An 18,723-nucleotide genomic window follows, 5' to 3' on the forward strand; every position below is an offset into this window, starting at 1 on the left:
CTCTGTCTCTCTCTGTCTCAAAAATAAATAAACGTTAAAAAAAAAAAAATCACATACATTACTATCACTAACAGCTCATAAGAAAAGTCTAAATACTGTGAAACTGTCATGCTTCCAGAGTCCACTCTATACTTGTGAGAAAATGAAAGTGATGAAGATATGATCTTAGTATTGTTATGAAATAGTTTTGACCTCTTGATCCCCCTTAAGAGGGTCACAGGACCCCCAGGAGTCCCTAGACCACACTTTAAGAACGAGCTGTTTTTCACTGCTTTCTCCTCTAGGGTTTTGATGGTTTCCTGTCTCACATTCAGGTCCTTTATCCATTTTGAGTTTATTTTGGTGAATGGTGTAAGAAAGTGGTCTAGTTTCATCCTTCTGCATGTTGCTGTCCAGTTCTCCCAGCACCGTTTGTTAGAGAGACTGTCTTTTTTCCATTGGATAGTCTTTCCTACTTTATCAAAGATGAGTTGGCCATACTTTTGTGGGTCCAGTTCTGGAAAAAGTGAAATATGGCATGGACATAGAACATTTAAATCAGTAACTTATCACATCCTAAGGATCCCAGTCATTGTTAAGCCTGGTCCCAACAGACAGCTGGCATGGATACCCTAAAATCCTCAGTTTTTCCATGGAATATGAGGGCCACCTCCTCAAATCGAGAACACCCCATAGCCATTCTGCCGAGCAAACACCTAGACCTAAGGTAGTATTTCTAGTGAGCTGTGATGTGTGAAGCTCCTGGTTGGTGGACAAGAAAGATTTTGAAAACAGAAGGAAGGTAAGGCCCACCCATTTCATAAAGTAGCCTGGATCCCAGGAGTTAATAGAGCCAAGAGTCCTGGGTCATCACTGCAACCCTCTAGCCCAGGGAAACTGAGACCGGTGACAGGCTGGGCTGGCTACCCTCAGGATGTATCTCCTTAGAGAATGGGCTGGAGCAGGATTGAATATTGGGTTCTCTTCTCCCCTTCCACATTTATTACCATCAGCTCTTTTGCCAAGAATGGAACAGGGAACTAAACAGTAAGACATAAATTATTTTCTTTTAGTGTGTACTGTCTCAGGATCCTGATTTCTATGTGTTTGTAGGTCACTAAATTGATCATTATCTTATCACTTTCCTACCGGTTAAGAATAGATCTCCTGTAGTATATATTTCCTACTAGGCTGCAAGGTTTGAGAGGACAGGGACCATGCTATATGTCTTCTTTACAACTGTATTCACATCACTTAGTACACAATAGGTATTTAATGATCATTCGTCGAAGAAATGAAACCTCTTTCCTAATGTGGAGACCTAATGTACCATGTAGTATGAGCAAAATCACAGATTTAGTCCAGGGAAGCTTGCTATGAGAAGCAAAGCAGTGACCCAGTGCAGGTGTGGGATAATGCTAAGGTGTGGGTGGCTAATTTACAGTATAAAACCCAAGTACCTGTTCATTAAATTAAGCACTGCACCTAACGATGTACAAAGCACACCAAGAAAAGATGAATCAGGCAGTGTGACCCTCTGAAGAGCTTGTAGTTCGTCAAAAAGAAGAGCTAGGGGCGCCTGGTTGGCCCAGTCGGTGGAGTGTCCGACTCTTGATGTCGGCTCAGGTTGTGAACCCAGGGTCATGGGATTGAGCCCCGCATTGGGCTCCATGCTGAGCATGGAGCCTGCTTAAGATTCTCTCCCTCTCTCCCTCTGCCCTTCCCCCATTTGCATGCGCACTCCCTCTAAAAATTGAAAAGAGAGAGAGAGAGAGAGAGCTAAAAGCATATATACAAAGAACTGTAGCAAAAAGTAGAGCGCAAGTACTGTGAAAGAGAGGCTCCATGCTGTTGAAGGGTGAAGGAAGTTTGTTGAGGAAGAAGGTGAAGGGCTGGACCATGGACAGTAGAGAGAATCTCCACAGCTGGAGGTATAGAAAATAAAGACCTGAAAGCAGCGTGGCTCAATGGTAAGGTCTGTGAAGGGAAAGGGTAAAAGATAAAATGGAAAAAGTAAATTAGAGTCAAAGCTGGGAGGATTGATGAAATTAAGTGTGATCATGGGATTTAACAAAGGAGCCCAAGAGTTCTGGCCTTCTTTCTCTCTAGTGAGCCTTACAAGGAGATGCATACGCCGAAGACACTGTTTGTCAACATCTAACACAGAACCTCAGAGTTCTGTGTTCCACTGAACTGAACATGTGGGTGGAAGCTCAAAGATATTTCCCATCCCTCCCTCAATCCAATCTTGGGATCCTACCGTAGTACTTATGGTTTTTATTTTCTGTATTTTATGATGCTTTGACATTTTAGGAGCCTTGCTAGCTGGGGAGAGAGTGCCCCTCCCAGTGCAGGCTTAATTCCTGGACACTGAACAACTTGCCTGGGAGTGTGCCTTTCATATGCAAATGGATCAATCCAAACCCTCATCCCCAACTTTATTTAAAGCTCACATGCCAAGATATACCACACCAGTGTCTCCCCTGCCCGAAATCACTCCAAGGGCCAGGCATTGGGCAGCTAGGACCAGTCCTGTAGCCCAGAGCCTACTGAAATTATTCAAACTGCCCAATCCTGGACTTCTCAGATGTGCCTGCTCTGCCTCACCTGTTCCTGCCAGGGAGACCACCATCCAGGCTCTGAACCATGCTTTTCCCTTGCTCTTCTGCCTCCTAACTGACCCTGCTACCTCCCCAGGAGGCCCTGCATGGCATGGCATGGCGTGGCATGCCTCCTTCTCGTGGGAGCTGTGACTAATAGACTCTTCCAAAGGCAGTTGTCTCTGTGTCTGTCACCTTACCGTTTTTCATTAGAACAAAATCATATGTACAATAGGAAGGCACTGCCTTTGGCATAGAACATTGCCCTGAGGTATAAAAATTGAGGGGCAGGGGGGATGCCAAACAAAGAGACAATTGAAAATATTTGGGTCTTTAAGTTTTCTTTAACCAAGGAAATTTAAATCCATTGTAAGACTTTCTGAATTTATCTGTCTTATACTCAGGGCTGTTGAGATGTTTTAAAATCAGGAATTGGATGGATGTCACTGGGATATATATTACTACATTTATTTAAAAGGAAAAATAAGGTGGCGCCTGGGTGGCTCAGTCGGTTAAGCGTCCGACTTCGGCTCAGGTCATGATCTCGCGGTCCGTGAGTTTGAGCCCCGCGTCGGGCTCTGTGCTGACAGCTCAGAGCCTGGAGCCTGTTTCAGATTCTGTGTCTCCCTCTCTCTGACCCTCCCCCGTTCATGCTCTGTCTCTCTCTGTCTCAAAAATAAATAAACGTTAAAAAAAAATTTTTTTTTTTAAATAAAAAGAAAAATAAGGTCTGGGTGCCTAGGAAACTTAGTTGGTTAAGTGTCCGGCTCTTGGTTTCGGCTCAGATCATGATCTCACGTCTGTGGGTTCAAGCCCGGCATTGGGCTCTGTGCTGATGGCATGGAGCCTGCTTGGGATTCTGTCTCCCTCTTTCTCTGCCCCTCCCCTGCTTGCTCTCTCTCTCAAAAATAAATGGATAAACATTAAATTTTTTTTTAATTTTAAAATGGAAAAATAAGGTCATAATTTTCAAATTAAAAAAAAGTCTGAGTTGGTCAAGTGGTTTGACAGTAAGGACTGGCTTTGCTAATTGTATCATATAGTGGATATTTTTATAAATGAAACAAGCTAAATCTGTGGCTTTAAGGTTTTGATGAAAATATCTTGAAGGCATGTGATAAGATAAAATTATTTCATTAAAAAACTAATATTGGAAAAATTAATGTTGGCAGTGATATATTGAAAGTAATGATATTTTGATTATTCCACCTTTTTCTTTTGGGTTAGATAAGGTTCCTTTAAGAAAAAGAATAACCCCTGTAAGAGTAACCCATATAATTATTAATAAAAACTTAAGCCTTTTTTGGTATCCTCAGAAAACAAGACATGGAATATTTCTAACAACTAGGTAACAAATTTGGCAAGTTGGTTGGTTTATAGTTCTTTGCTTCCAATAAAGTTGAAAGACTACCTAATTTGACTGTCAGCTGATTAAGATAAATTTTGCTAATAGCTTACTATGTGATTTTGGCATATAATTTGTAAGGAGTTCAAAGAATTGAGTGACATTGCTACAATAAAATTCTTCTGTTCCCAGATACTATTTGTGTGAATAAGGTTTTTGAGCTCTTAAAATCTAATATTAGAAAGGGAAGGGAGGTGGGGCGCCTGGGTGGCGCAGTCGGTTAAGCGTCCGACTTCAGCCAGGTCACGATCTCGCAGTCCGTGAGTTCGAGCCCCGCGTCAGGCTCTGGGCTGATGGCTCAGAGCCTGGAGCCTGTTTCCAATTCTGTGTCTCCCTCTCTCTGCCCCTCCCCCGTTCATGCTCTGTCTCTCTCTGTCCCAAAAATAAAAAATAAACGTTGAAAGAAAGGGAAGGGAGGGTTGATGGTGAGCCATGTTTGATTCTAGTAATAAATAATACAAATATTTCAACCCCCAAAACACCAATTTTAAAAACTCATTAGATACATTTTAATAAAATATCCTTTTTAAGCTTAATAATTACTTATAAAATGTATATTTATGAGCTGTCAGCACAGAGTCCGACATGGGACTCAAACCCATGGACCGCGAGATCATGACCTGAGCTGAAGTTGGATGCTCAACCGCTGAACCACCCAGGCGCCCTATATTTATATATCTCAATCAATTTTATTAATAAGAATTATAATAAAAAATCAATCCAGGAGAATTTTTTTATGTTTATTTCGAGGGAGAGAGTATATGCTAGGAGGGGAGGAGAAGAGAGAGAGAGAGAGGGAAAGAGAGAAAGAATCCCAAGCAGGCTCCATTGTGCCAGAGCAGAGCTGGACTCTGGGCTCGAATTCACCAACTGTGAGATCATGACCTGAGCTGAAATCAAGAGTCAGATGTTTAATGTACTGAGCCACCCAGGTGCCCCAATCCAGGAGAATTTTTAAAAATTCTTAGAGACTCAGGATCACAGGAAAATTTTTAAATTTTAAGTACAGTTATTTATAATTTTTTGTTGCAGAAAAGTATTCAAAGGTGATCAGTAAAATGCGGTAAAGCATAACAATATGCATTAGCACACAATTCTCTAGGGAATATGGAAGGGAAGTATGAGATGAAGGAGAAAAAGAAATGAGGAAAAATTTGTAAATGGTAAATAAAAATTTCATTTCAAAATGTCAGCGCTGGGAATTATATAATTTACAAATATTTAAACTTGTGATAAAAAAAAAAAAAATGTTGACTTTAAAATGGAATAGGAGGAGAGCCCCTAGGTGGGTCAGTCAGTTAAGCACCTGACTCTTGATTTTGGCTCAGGTCATGATTTTAAAGATGATGGAATCAATCCCCACCTGCCCCCCCCCGCTCCGCCCCCCCCCCCCCCCCCCCCCCCCCAGCACAGAGCCTGCTTGGGATTCTCTCTCTGCCCCTCCCCTGCTCACATTCTCTCTCTCTCTCTCTCTTTCTCTCTCTCAAAATAAATAAACTTTTAAGTTTAAAATGGAGTAGAAGGAAACATACATAATATTCAACTGAACAAAAGCTACTTCAAGACTATTGTTGGCATACTACTTATCTCCGGGGCATGTACTCATTGAGAGAATAGCACTTTTAATAATGATAGAGCACTTTTAAATTCTCGCCTTTTTGCCACGTGTGGCTTGGAGTCTAACTTGAGTAAAGGCACACTTCAGGTGAGCTCATAGTACTGCGAAATAGACACACCGATGTCTTTCCCCATGGTTAGCTACATAGAGCACGGGGTAAAAGCATCGTTGTAATGCATGGGCAAACAGGAGTAGAATTTGTGTATGGCTACCTGCTCAAAGCCAGATGCATCTCAAGGGTATGGGGCAAGAAGTGAGTGATTATGGGTGTGGACAGTGGTATAAACGCAACCTCCAGAAGTGCTCTCTGGAAACACGTGTGCTCTCATACCAGGAATGCGAGGGTAGGGCCAGGAGGGGGAGGCAAACCGCCCTTGCTGGGCCTGTACGGGGTCAGCCTCCCATCTCACGCCGTCTCTTGTGTGTGTGTGTCTCTCTCTCTCTCTCCGCCCCTGCAGTCACTGCTCAGCATCCCGGGCTCGCCGTTCCTCTCCCGCCACAACAGCAAAAGCAGCATCTTCAGCTTCCGAGGGCCCGGGCGGTTCCGCGACCCGGGCTCGGAGAACGAGTTCGCGGACGACGAGCACAGCACGGTGGAGGAGAGCGAGGGCCGCCGGGACTCGCTCTTCATCCCGATCCGGGCCCGCGAGCGCCGCAGCAGCTACAGCGGCTACAGCGGCTACAGCCAGGGCAGCCGCTCGTCGCGCATCTTCCCCAGCCTGCGGCGCAGCGTCAAGCGCAACAGCACGGTCGACTGCAACGGCGTGGTGTCCCTCATCGGCGGCCCCGGCTCCCACATCGGCGGGCGGCTCCTGCCAGAGGTGAAAATAGATAAGGCAGCTACCGATGACAGTGTAAGGAAGTAAACACATAGACCGAGGCTAGGCATGGCAGTCTTTCCCGCGCCCTCCTCTCTTCTCTCCGGTCTGGCCGCTCGCTCCCAGCGCTGTCCCCACTCTCTCGACTCCTGTCCCCACTGCCCCCCACCGTTTCTGTCTTCTCCCACCTGCTTTGTTTCTGTTGTTCTCTTCCGCCCCTCCTTCTCCCTTTTACTTTATTCCCTGCTCTGTTTCCCCCCACCCATCCCCTCCCTCCTTGTTTCGGACTACTGCCCTTCCCCATCCCCTCTTGGCTTTACTTTACCTCTTTCTCTTTCTCTCCATCTTTGCAAGTCTCTGTCAGCCTACCTGTATTCCTTCCCCCGCCCCCCCCCCCCCCCCCACCTGCTTTGACTGAATGCCTCTGGCCAGCGGATCCTGCCCGGATGGAATGAGAATGGCATCCTGCCACCACCAATGACCAAGTCTGAGCCGGTTTGGAACTACCATCGCTTCTCTCCCTCCCATGTCCTCTCCTTATAGGGAAACAGCCTGGAATTTAAAGCTTTTATCTTTCTATTAAAAACAAAACAAAACAAAACAAAACAGCAATATAGTTCAGAATAATTTTCCAAGTCTCCTCTGTAAGAATGAGGTGTGATTTTTCCAAAGAGGAATGTGCATACATGATGCTGTCAGCAGGAGGTTCGCACCGGGGAGAACCAGGCAAGGAGAGGTTAGGGAAGCCAGTGCAGAACTGGAGCTAGACATTCAAAAGCATTTGAAATGGAAAGAAATCAAAGGAGGGGGAAAGTGGGAGGTTGGGGCAAGAACACATGGTGCATGGGGGAGGAAGAAAAAGGGAAGCAAAAGATGAATTTTAAATGTAATCAAATGTCAGGCTCTGGAGGAGCTGCATATAATAGCTTCAGAAAATCACTTGTCGAGGGGTTTGGATAATGGCTCCCCTCTTTGGGAAAAGCCATCTCCTAACACTCCTTTAAATTCTAAGCTGTTTATACCTTCTTTCTAGTTTTAAATTCTTATAACCTCAGCGATCCCAATCCTCTGTACCTCTAACTCCTTAACCTCCCTCAGTCCTTCCTTAGCTGGCATAGACTCCTTGAGATGGCATGCCAGTCCGTCTTGTCCTAACACTTCAGTTTCCTCTAACACAGCACGGAGACAGCCGGTCCTTTAATTAGCATGATGCATGTGTGGAGGAAAAGTGGACAAAGTGGAATTATCCACAGTGATCTGTTTTTAATGTTTCTGGATGCCTGTTGACCGTACAGATAAAAATTCAAAAAGCAGTTAGGATGTGTTTGACACTGTCTTTTCTCTCCTGCCTTTTCATTTCATAGTAAAATAACTGCCCGTGCTACACACACACACACACACACACACACACACACACACATTTGTATAGCTCTTTAGAAGTGACAAATTACTTTTACATTCATTATTTAATTTGCTCTGAATAAAAATTCTGTAAGGCTGGCAAAGTGAAGCTCATTATCCCTGGTTTTAGACGGGGGGTAGTTTCAGAGAATTTGGGCTCCTTAAGGTCACATAGCTCATTATTGATAGAGCCAGAGTCTTAGGGAAAACTCAATCTTCCATTTCTCAGTTCATTTTAGTGTCTTCTCTGTATAGCCACATGGCCATTTTTCTTCAAGAAAACTGTTTATTTAATATCAATTATGGTGGGAACAATAATAATAACAAACAGTGGTTCCAAAATTCCCCCAAAACCAGGTAGTTGGCCAAAATAAATATTATAGACGTGATTATCTTTACTTTAAATGTAATTTTTGATTGTCCCTAATTCTATATCTAGAAGTAAATATTTACGGTCTGTCATTAGACAGTTACATTATCTGAAAAAAACAAGGTAATGTGTCAACAGATAACGAGGGTTGTGTCAGCATGGACAGTACAGTTCTGGCAACTCAAATGTTAAAAACCAAATTTATTTCTGATATCCTGGCTTTTTTTTTTTTAATATTTAAGCCAAATCATACATCTTGCTTTTTTGTTGAAAAGAAGGTATAGAAAAGGTATCCAGGAAGGAGGAGATTGAACTTCAAGCTGAAGGCACATGAGCAGATTTGGGGGTTTTGTTTTTGGTTCCCTGGCAGCTTCTGTTAGACTGTGTGGGAAAAAAACTTGAGAGGCAGTTGAGCAGATGGCTGTGGAAGCAAGGCTCTGTGCACTGCCTTACGTTGTGGCCTCCACAGAGTGCTGCCTTTGGAGTTTTGGGGGGCCTGCACACTCCACCCCCTGTAGGCCCTTAGGAGATTCTTTGCTGTGGTCCCAAGCGATGATGGTGACAGATTTGAGGATTCCCAAGGCCAGGAGGGCAGATCCCAAAGAGGCAGGAAGATGAGATAGGCACGACTATTTCATTCCCAAAGGCTTCATAACCAGGAAAAGCTGTATTGTTAGAAGCCATAAAGAAGTGCTTCTCAGCTGTTGATGGCGTGGGGATATGTGTAAGTTATAATAATAGGCCAAAAAGACACAATAAAACAAACCCAGACTGCATAGACCGCGTGTGGTATGATATCAGATCTATAGAAAGACAAACTACACACAGAAAGAGGATGACTAATCAGAAGTTAACCGTGGTTGCCTTTAGGAGGGGAAATTATCGGTGGCTTTTTTTTCCCTTACTCTTTTGTGTTCTTTACAGCTTTCTACAATGACATAATAATTATAGCTACCATATGGGTTCTTGCTATAGTATGCTAAGCACTTAAATATATGCACGATCTCATTTAATTCTTATAACCATCCTATTTGGTAGGTGGCTTTATCCTATTAAACAGATGAGGTTCAAAGCCTTAGTGACTCGTGGCAGTGGAGCTTGAACCAAGGTCTTCCTGATTAGCTCCTTTGGGAAGTGGGGAAAAAAAAAACATTTATCATTTATCTTAGAGGAATGCAATATATTACTAATGTTGTGTGCAGCCCAGGCCACATGAGCAACAAATACCTCCTTAGGCTAAGATGTAGCAATTCTTACTGTCAAGGAGTAAAGATTCTGCAGTGACTGTCTGGTGATTGTGCGGATTTTTCATGAGAGGATTAATAAACTAAGATGTTTTATGTGGTGGCGGGGGGGGGGGGGGGGGATCACGTTTGGGATGTGACTCCAGCCATGGATTGATTTGCCTGCGCCTGAACCACAAGAGTGCTTCCCAATGTGTCCTCATGCTTTGTGGAGCATTGCAGGAGCTGCTGAGGCCCAAAATTTCAATGGTTTGGGAGTTTTCACTTTTGCTTTCTGCTGAAGCAGAGGATGAGGGGACTTTTCCCATGGCTTCATCTCTAAGCTGGAAAAGTAGGTGAGAATCTCACCACTCATAGAGAAAGCAGGTGCTGCTGACAATCCAAAAATCAGACGTAACTCAGAAACCCTGTTGTATTAGCTTACAAATATATAAGTATTATCTCATTTAACGCCCACAGCTGATAGACACTACTGTTGTCTGCATTTCACTGAGGAGGTAACCAAGGCTTAGAGAAATAAAGTGGCTTGTCCAAGATCACACAGTAAGCGGCAGACAGAATTAGGGCTTGAGTGCAGGCAGTCTGGCTCCTGAGCACTGGCCAGTAACCAGTGCGCTGCACCAGCTCTAAAGCCTGAGTCCTTCAGTTTATTTACTGATGTGATCCTGGGAAATTAACATAACCCCTCTAAGCCCATTTCCTTATCTGTGAAAAAGAGATAAAAGGACCTTTGCTAAAGGGCAATCGTAAAAATTAAATGCAATAACATTTATAAAATGTGAAGCATATTATTTGGTCCATTCTTGGTGTTCAGAAGCCAGTTTCCATTTCTTTCCCTCCACTCTTTTGGCCTTTTTAGTCCTGAGATGTGGACGTTAGGATTTCTACTGAATTGCTTGACTTGGAGAGGGTTGTATTCCTTCTAAGGAATACCTTAAAGATCCTTTGTCTGAGAAGAAATTATTGTACAACTATTTTAAAGCAGATTACTACAGGGGTACCTGGGTGGCTCAGTCGGTTAAGCTGATGGCGTGGGGCCTGCTTGGGATTCTCTCTCTCTCCCTCTCTCTGTCCTTCCCCTGCTCGCGCACTTGCTCTTTCTCTCAAAATAAATAAACATTAAAAAAATAAAGCGCTCTAAATTTTAGTTCCAAGAAAAAGGTAACTACCTGATAAATTTCCATTCATGTATTTCCATGGGAAGGCGATTTAGTTGTGCTTCCTTGGGCAGATCTGTAGAAATGTGGGCAAAATCTGCCATCTGCAGGTGTTATAGGATATCTCTTTGAGAAGTACAGCTACAATTGAGGAGTTTGGAAGTCAGTGGCTAAATGTCGTAATAAACTTGGCATTTGGGTTGAGAGAAATGGAACAAATTTGCACTGAGTTTCACTTTCAAAGAATGTAATTGAGGCTCTCTGTTGCTTCCTCTGTTACTGATAGTTTTACATGAAACCTCCTTAGAGGCTGAGTTCTAAAAAGGCAGAAGCTCCTGACTTTAAAACGTTGTGAATTCTCCTCTTTTCCTCCCCAACAAAGTGAGACCAAACAAACAAACAAAAGAAATAAACGCCTCCACTTACAGGAATAAAAAATGACCTGAGGAGATAGGGAAGGGGAAGGAAAGAGTATGTGATCTCTCCTCTGGTCCTCGGGTCTCAGCATGGTTGAAGGAGGAAGCCCTCTCCCTACCTCCCAAGTGATAAGAATTGAGTAGCTAAGCCAAGAGCAGAGACATCCCTGACAGAATCCCAAGGAGATTCTGCAGTCAAATGCTCTACCACTGAGCTATACCCTCCCCCCCCCCCCACTATCCCAAGGAGATTCTGGAGGAAGGGTTCCTCTGAAGCTGCTGTACATGGGAGAGCCTTCAGTTGGCTAGAATCTGGCACAAGAAACAATAGCCAACAGCACTGATGGGAATGTAAAATGGTGTGACTGCTTTGGAAAACAGTGGCGGATTCTCAAAAAAATTAAACATAGAGTTACCATATGATCCTAGGTAAAACTGAAAACAGGTGTTCACACAAAAACTTGTACATGAATATTCATAAAACCATTATTCATAATAGCCAAAAAGTGGAAGCAACCCAAGTGCCCATCAACTGAGGGATGGATAAATAAAATGTGGCATGTCCCTATTATGGAATATCATTCGGCCATAAAAGGGAACAAGGTATAGATACATGCCACAGCACGAATGAACCTTGAAAACGTTATGCTCAGTGAAAGAAGCCAGGCACAAAAGGCCACATATTACTGTATATGGTTCCATTTCAGTTTTTTTGTAATGTTTTTATTCATTTTTGAGAGAGACTGAGAGAGCATGAGCAGGGGAGGGGCAGAGAGAGGGACACAGAATGGGAAGCAGGCTCCAGGCTCTGAGCTGTCAGCGCAGAGCCCCGTGTGGGGCTTGAACCCACGAACTGTAAGATCATGACCTGAGCCAAAGTCAGACGCTTAACCAACTGAGCCACCCAGGTGCCCCCACATGGTTCCATTTATATGAAATGTCTAGAAGAGATAGATCTATAGAGACAGAAAATAGGGGGATTGGCTGCAAACAGGTACTGTGTTTTTCTTTGGTATGATGGAAATGTTCTGGAATATACTGTAAATATACTAAAAGCCACTGAATTGCACACTTTGAAACCATTAAAATGGGGAATTTTATTGTAATGTGCATTTTATCTCAATGTTGTAAAAGTTGAAAAGAGAAACAACAGCCCAGACTTTCAGTCCCAGCTTTCAAAACCTCACCCGGGGAGGAGGGATTTCAGGAACTACCCATCCATCTTGGATTCCTGTGTACCCTGGTTTACTTACTACAGATTTATTTTTCTCTGGATACTGTCTTAGCCCCCAGTTAGTGCTTAGCACTTTGAAGTGATGTTCTTCATAAGTAGTTTTAGTTTGTATCATCTCAGGCAGCTAACAGTGATGAACACATGTTTGCTCCCTCTCTCTCCATTAATCAGTCACATCTGATGAATACAAAGAGGCTGCGTGTTCTGACGATGACCAGGCCATATATAAAATAGGACTTTCACCCACGACGTGCCCGAGAAACCAGCCCCCTTATCTCTGGTAAACAACCCAGGCAGCCAGCCTGCCGTAAGTCACACTAGTAAGGAAGCCAGTCTGCTGTCTCTTGTGACAATCCAGGAAGGTATGATACCTTCTATAACAATCAGCCCCAGGTGGTCAGGGCTTGATTAATAACTGATGAGTTCCCTAATTTTTGTTTCTGTGTTCACCTTCGGACCCACCCGAGAAAGCCAAATATGCACCCCTAATCAGTCACCTAGGATGCCTTGCTTCTAGTTAGCCCAGCTGCAGCGCCCTCATGCCAACAGCCTTGAAGTCCAGGCACACCTGAAGCCTTCCCTTTTTTCCACGCGAAAGCTTTCCCACTCCCCTGCCTGCCTTTGCATCTCTGGCGAAACGCATGTGATGGTGGCTGACTCCCCATCTTAAGCTCAGAATAAATAGCCTTTGCTTTTCTCACTTGGTTGATCTTCCTTTATTTCCATAATACAAATAACATTTTCTACGCATTTACACACTCTTTCGTATTCTTTCTCAAAGGAATTCTGCACGATCAATATCGCAATAGTACACTGGGTAACCCCCACCCAAGAGTTACCAAAGGTGTGGGAACAAAGGTGGTGGAGCAGGAGCTGTCTGGCCAGCTGAGAATTGTCCCCAAACCCCTTTGTACCACAAGACTCTCCCAGAAAAGTACATTTTCCTACTCGATCCCCTCATCTCTCCGAGCAGCCTCTTCTGACATGTATCAACATAGATTAGTTTGCTTTCATTTTCGAGGACTCGTGCAGTATGTCTTTTTTATTTGGCTTCTTTCACTCAACAAGATGTTTTTTTGAGATACATCCATGTTGGGTATCAGTAGTTTATTTCTTGTTATTGATGAGTATTGATTGATTGGGTCCTTCATTGTATAAGTACACTCCAAATTGTTAGTCCATGTTCCTGTTGATGGATGTTCACGTTGTTTCCAGTTTTCAGTAGTATGAAGAAGCTTGCTGAGAGCATTCTTGTGCAACTCTTTTGGCAGATAAATGTTTTCATTTATATTGGATAACTACCTCAGAATGAAATTCCTGGGTCATATGGTAAATGTATGTCCAGCTTTGCGAGAAACTGCCAAACAGCTCTCCAAAACAGTTACACTATTTGTTTTTAATACTCCTACCAACAGTGTATTAGAGTTCCAACTGCCCCCCATCCTAGCCAACATTTGGTGATATTAGTCTTTGTTTTAGCATTTGAGTAGGCATAAACTGTTGTTTTACTATGCTTCTAATTTGCATTTCCCTGATTAATGATGATGTGCATCTTTTCATGTATTTACTGGCTTCTCATAGATCTTTCATTAAGTTGCTTATTTAAATCTTTTGCCCATTTCGATTTTTTTATATGTTATGGATACAAGTCCTTTATCAGATACATAACCTTTTAATTTTGATGACATCCAATGTATCAGGTTTTTTTTTTTTTTTCTTCTAGGAAAATTTGCCATTACCCCAAATTGTGAAGTTATTTTCTTCTCTAAATTTCACAGTTCTGGGTTTTACATTCAGGTCTCTGATTCAGCTCAAGTTAATTTTTGTGTATGAAATTAGAAGGAGTTGACTTGGATGAATATCTAGTTTTTCAGTACTGTTTGTTAAAAAGACTTTTTGGGGCGCCTGGGTGGCTCGGTTGATTAAGCGTCCAACTTCAGCTCGGGTCATGATCTCATAGTTCGTGACTTCGAGCCCCTCGTTGGGCTCTCTGCTGTCAGCACACAGCCCACTTCGGATCTTCTGACACCCTCTCTCTGCTCTTCCTCTGTGTGTGTGCACACTCTCTCTCCCTTTCTCCTCTCTCTCTCAAAAAGTAAAACATTAAGAAAATGTATTAATACAAAAAAAAGACTTTCCTTCCTTCACTGAACTGACTTGGCATCTTGGTCAAAAATCAACTGATGTACATGTTTGGGTCTGTTTCTGGATTCTCTTCCGTTCCCTTGATCTATTTGTTTATGCTTATAACAATACTACGCTTGTCTAATTACTGTAACTTTATAGTCTTGAAATGAGATAGCATAAGCCTTCCAAACAAAAAATATTTTAAAGATCATGAAACAATCTCTTAAGAGATTAATTTGCTTTTCAGATCTTTTTAAAAAGATTATTTTGCTATTTTTTGCTATTATTTTGCTATTTTGCTAGATTCTTCACGTGTCTTTATATATTTTAGAGTCTTTTTTTTTTTTTTTTTTTTTTTTGGTCAGTTTCTTCAGAAGAGCCTAGAATTTTTATAGTGATTGCCCTGAATCTATAGGTCAATTTGGGAATAATGGGCATCTTAATTATATTGAATCTTTCAATCTGTGAATGTGGTTTTATTCTCGTTTATTAAAGTCTTCTCAAGTTTCTCTCAGCAAAGTTGTATAATTTGTAGCGGAGGTCTTACCCATCTTCCATTAGATTTATTCCTTGGTATTTGTAGTATTTGATACTGTTGTAAAAGGTATAATTTAAAACCTTTTTATTTTCAGGTATTTGTTGTCAGAACATAGAAATACAGTTAGTTTTTGAATGCTATGACCTTATAAATTAACATCTCAGTTCTATTAGGTCTTTTTGTTGCAAATTTCATAGGGATTTTACATGCACAATAATATTTTCTGTGACTAACAGCAACTGAAACCTTTATGCTTTTTATTTATTTTTCTTGCTTTATTGCACTAGCTAGGACTTCAGATACAAAATGCATAGAAATGATGAAAGCAGATATTCTTCCTTGTTTCCATTATTCATGGGAAAAGATTTAATGTTTCAGCAAGAATTATAATGTTGGCTATAGGTTTTCATAGATGTTCTTTATCAGATTGGAACTGCCATGTTCTATTTGTGGCTTGCTAAGTAAGAGATTTTATTATGCAGAGGTGTTGAATTTTATCAAATGTTCTTTTACTGCATTTGAGATAATCAGATATTTTTTTCTCTTTTATTCTGCTAAAGTGATGAATGACATTGACTTTTTTTTTCTGACGTGAAACTAGCTTTCCTGGGATAAATCCTGTTGGTCATGATGTATTATCTTCGTATATATTGACGGGTTCTATTTTCTCAAGTTTTGTTAAGGATTTCACATCACCGTTCATGAGGAATATTGGTCTCTGATTTTCTTTTGTTGCAATGTTTTTTGTTAGGTTTAATATCAGGGTTATGTTAACTTTATAAAACAGGTTGAGAAGTATTCCCTTCTCTCTTTTCTGAAAGAATTGGTATTAGTATTGGTATTATTTCTTCTGTAAATGTTTGATAGAATTCACTTGTAGAGATATCTGGACTAGAGTTCTCTTTATTGTAAGGTTTTTTTAATTAACAATTTCTAATGTGGGCTATTTAGATTTTCTGTTGCTTCTTCTATCAGTTTTGATAAGTTGTATTTTGATAAGTTTGTTCATTTTATCCAAGGTGATATGACTTGAAGTTGTTAGCAATTATTCTTCCTTTTCTTTCTTTCTTTTTTTTTTTTTTTTTTTGTTAGCACACTTAAATTTTTGGGTTTATTTATTATGATACTCTATCTTATTATACTCTGACTACTATAAATATTGTACAGAAGCCTCCTTTCTTACGATGGTTCAACTTAAAATTACGATATATTCTTATTATCCCAATAATGCCTGTAGGAGTTGTAGTAATGTCCCCATTACTATTCCTGAAAATGATAATTTGTGTTTTCTATCTTTTTTTCTTCATCAGTCTTGCTAGAGAATTATCAATTCTATTAATCTATTTTTAAAAAACAACATTTGCCCTTTGTAATCGTCTATTGTTTGTCCATTTACTAATTCATTAATCTCCACTCTTATTTTTTATTATATTCTCTCCTCTACTTACCCACAGTTTAATTTGATCTTTTTCTTATTTCTTAAGGTGGAAATTCAGAGCATTGATTTTACGTCTTTTATAGCAGTTAGTGCTGTAAAATTTTCTCAAACATGGTGTTAGCTGCATCCCATAAATCTTAATGGATTATTTTCATTATCATCAAAGTATTTTCTAATTTCCTTTGTGATTTTAGCTTTGATCTGTGGACTTTTAGAAGTCTGTTGTTTCATTTATAAACCTAAGGGATTTTTCTGGATGTCTTACTGTTACCACAAGACTTTTCAGTGGAACCAGTTCCTTGGATCTGTGGTAGATGCTGTGGCCTGTGTAAAAAGGTGACATAATGAATTCTCTTTTTACCCTGTAAGGTTCCCTAAGTATGATCTTTGAAACTTCCTTTTCTTGGTGTATTTTTTATTTCTTTTTTGAAACTTAAGATATGTTCTATAACATGCCTTAGTATGGAACGAATTTTAATGTTGTTATAGAGGTTGTCACCACATATCCCTGTTACAGTTTATTTTCATTTTACGTAGAAAGATATAAATAATCATTGTTCCATCTTAATACTAAGTTTGGGGATAAACTTCTCTTTATGTGGAGTTTTTAATCCAAGCTAAAAATTATTTTAGCTTTCAAATAGATACCACTAAATAATAATCTAATGATTTGACTAGTTCCTTTAGACAGCATTTTTATTAACTTTAAGGTTAATGTTACTAAAGTCTCAAGAATTTATCTCTTGTTATATCCAGCAAGTCCAGAAAACAGTAAGATATACTTAGAACCAAAGCAATTTTTTTTAAATATATGAAACTTATTGTCAAATTGGTTTCCATACAACACCCAGTGCTCATCCCAAAAGATGCCCTCTTCAATACCCATCACCCACCCTCCCCTCCCTCCCACCCCCCATCAGCCCTCAGTTTGTTCTCAGTTTTTAAGAGTCTCTTATGCTTTGGCTCTCTCCCTCTCTAACCTCTCTCTTTTTTTTTTTTTTTCCTTCCCCTCTCCCATGGGTTCCTGTTAAGTTTCTCAGGATCCACATAAGAGTGAAAACATATGGTCTCTGTCTTTCTCTGTATGGCTTATTTCACTTAGCATCACACTCTCCAGTTCCGTCCACGTTGCTACAAAAGGCCATATTTCATTCTTTCTCATTGCCACGTAGTATTCCATTGTGTATGTAAACCACAATTTCTTTATCCACCCATCAGTTGATGGACATTTAGGCTCTTTCCATAATTTGGCTATTGTTGAAAGTGCTGCTATAAACATTGGGGTACAAGTGCCCCTATGCATCAGCACTCCTGTATCCCTTGGGTAGACTCCTAGCAGTGCTATTGCTGGGTCATAGGGTAGATCAATTTTTAATTTTCTGAGGCACCTCCACACTGTTTTCCAGAGCTGCACCAGTTTGCATTCCCACCAACAGTGCAAGAGGAGAACCAAAGCCATTTTTAAATGCAGTTTCATCCTTTCTTGATGAATCAGCCAGTCCAGTAGATCTTACAGTACCTTCAGAGTCAGCATTATGAAAATTACCTACTGTGTACTGTAGATCCACAGAGAGCAGCTCAGTAAAAATTTAGAATGAATAAATGCCAGAAACAAGAATATCCACCGTATGGGGCCTTTCTGTGTTCATTTTTAGACGATTGTCATTTTTAAAATGTAGGAGTCTAATCGGATTTATTAGGTGTCATGAATATCAGGCTGGGAATTGGAGCAGAAAGTGGCTCACCAGAGAAATATATCTTATTATGACCTGACAGTAATGGTCAACAAGTCGTTGTTACATTCGCAGTTGTTTGTATCGTAATACAGCCAGGAATTCCCAAGGAAATCAGTTCTTTTTCTTTTCCATTTCTTCTGTAGCTCTGTCAGACAGAACAAAACCCAGTGGTAAACCAAATGTCTGAATCCGTGAAACAGCTTGATGAAACGCTGTAATAAGATAAATTATGATGTGCCAGATACTTTCTTCTGTACAGTTCTTAAAATCGAAACATACCTAAGGACAGAAAGCCTTTCGGATGTAGCTCTCCAGAGACAATTATTTTCTTTTCAAAACAGCTAGTGTCATTCTGGTACTGATCAGACTGACTTTTCTAGCTTCATATAAACATGTATCCTCCCTGTCCTCTGAGAAATGGTGAGTGTCTGTCTTCTTGCCTTCACAGTGGAAGGGACAGCCAACATTACCTGGATGATGTGTTATAGTGGACGGCATGGTTACTTGAAAGCTAGCTTTTAATCCACTGCATTGAGCCTGACCTAATGTAGCATATGCAGGTTGGCACAGAGAGCACGGGCAAGGGACATTAAGAAACGCTGTGCTATAATCTCCCCTACCAGTATTCCCCACAATGGAACT

At 41.0% G+C, this 18,723-nt stretch overlaps 1 protein-coding gene across 2 annotated transcripts in view; it reads left to right on the top strand.

The window, feature by feature from the left end:
• The window catches only part of SCN8A (sodium voltage-gated channel alpha subunit 8), a 118,293-nt gene that overhangs the window by 52,732 nt on the left and 46,838 nt on the right, over positions 1 to 18,723 (top strand). The window contains exon 11 of one of the 2 annotated variants that reach the window (XM_049625488.1): positions 6,061 to 6,423. In XM_049625488.1, the coding sequence (XP_049481445.1) occupies positions 6,061 to 6,423 (363 nt within the window). Of the gene's footprint in view, positions 1 to 6,060; positions 6,457 to 18,723 lie in introns of both variants that reach the window. The other variant, XM_049625487.1, reaches the window with a different exon arrangement.

The sequence above is a fragment of the Panthera uncia genome, chromosome B4, assembly GCF_023721935.1.
Source record: "Panthera uncia isolate 11264 chromosome B4, Puncia_PCG_1.0, whole genome shotgun sequence".
NCBI lineage: Eukaryota > Metazoa > Chordata > Mammalia > Carnivora > Felidae > Panthera > Panthera uncia.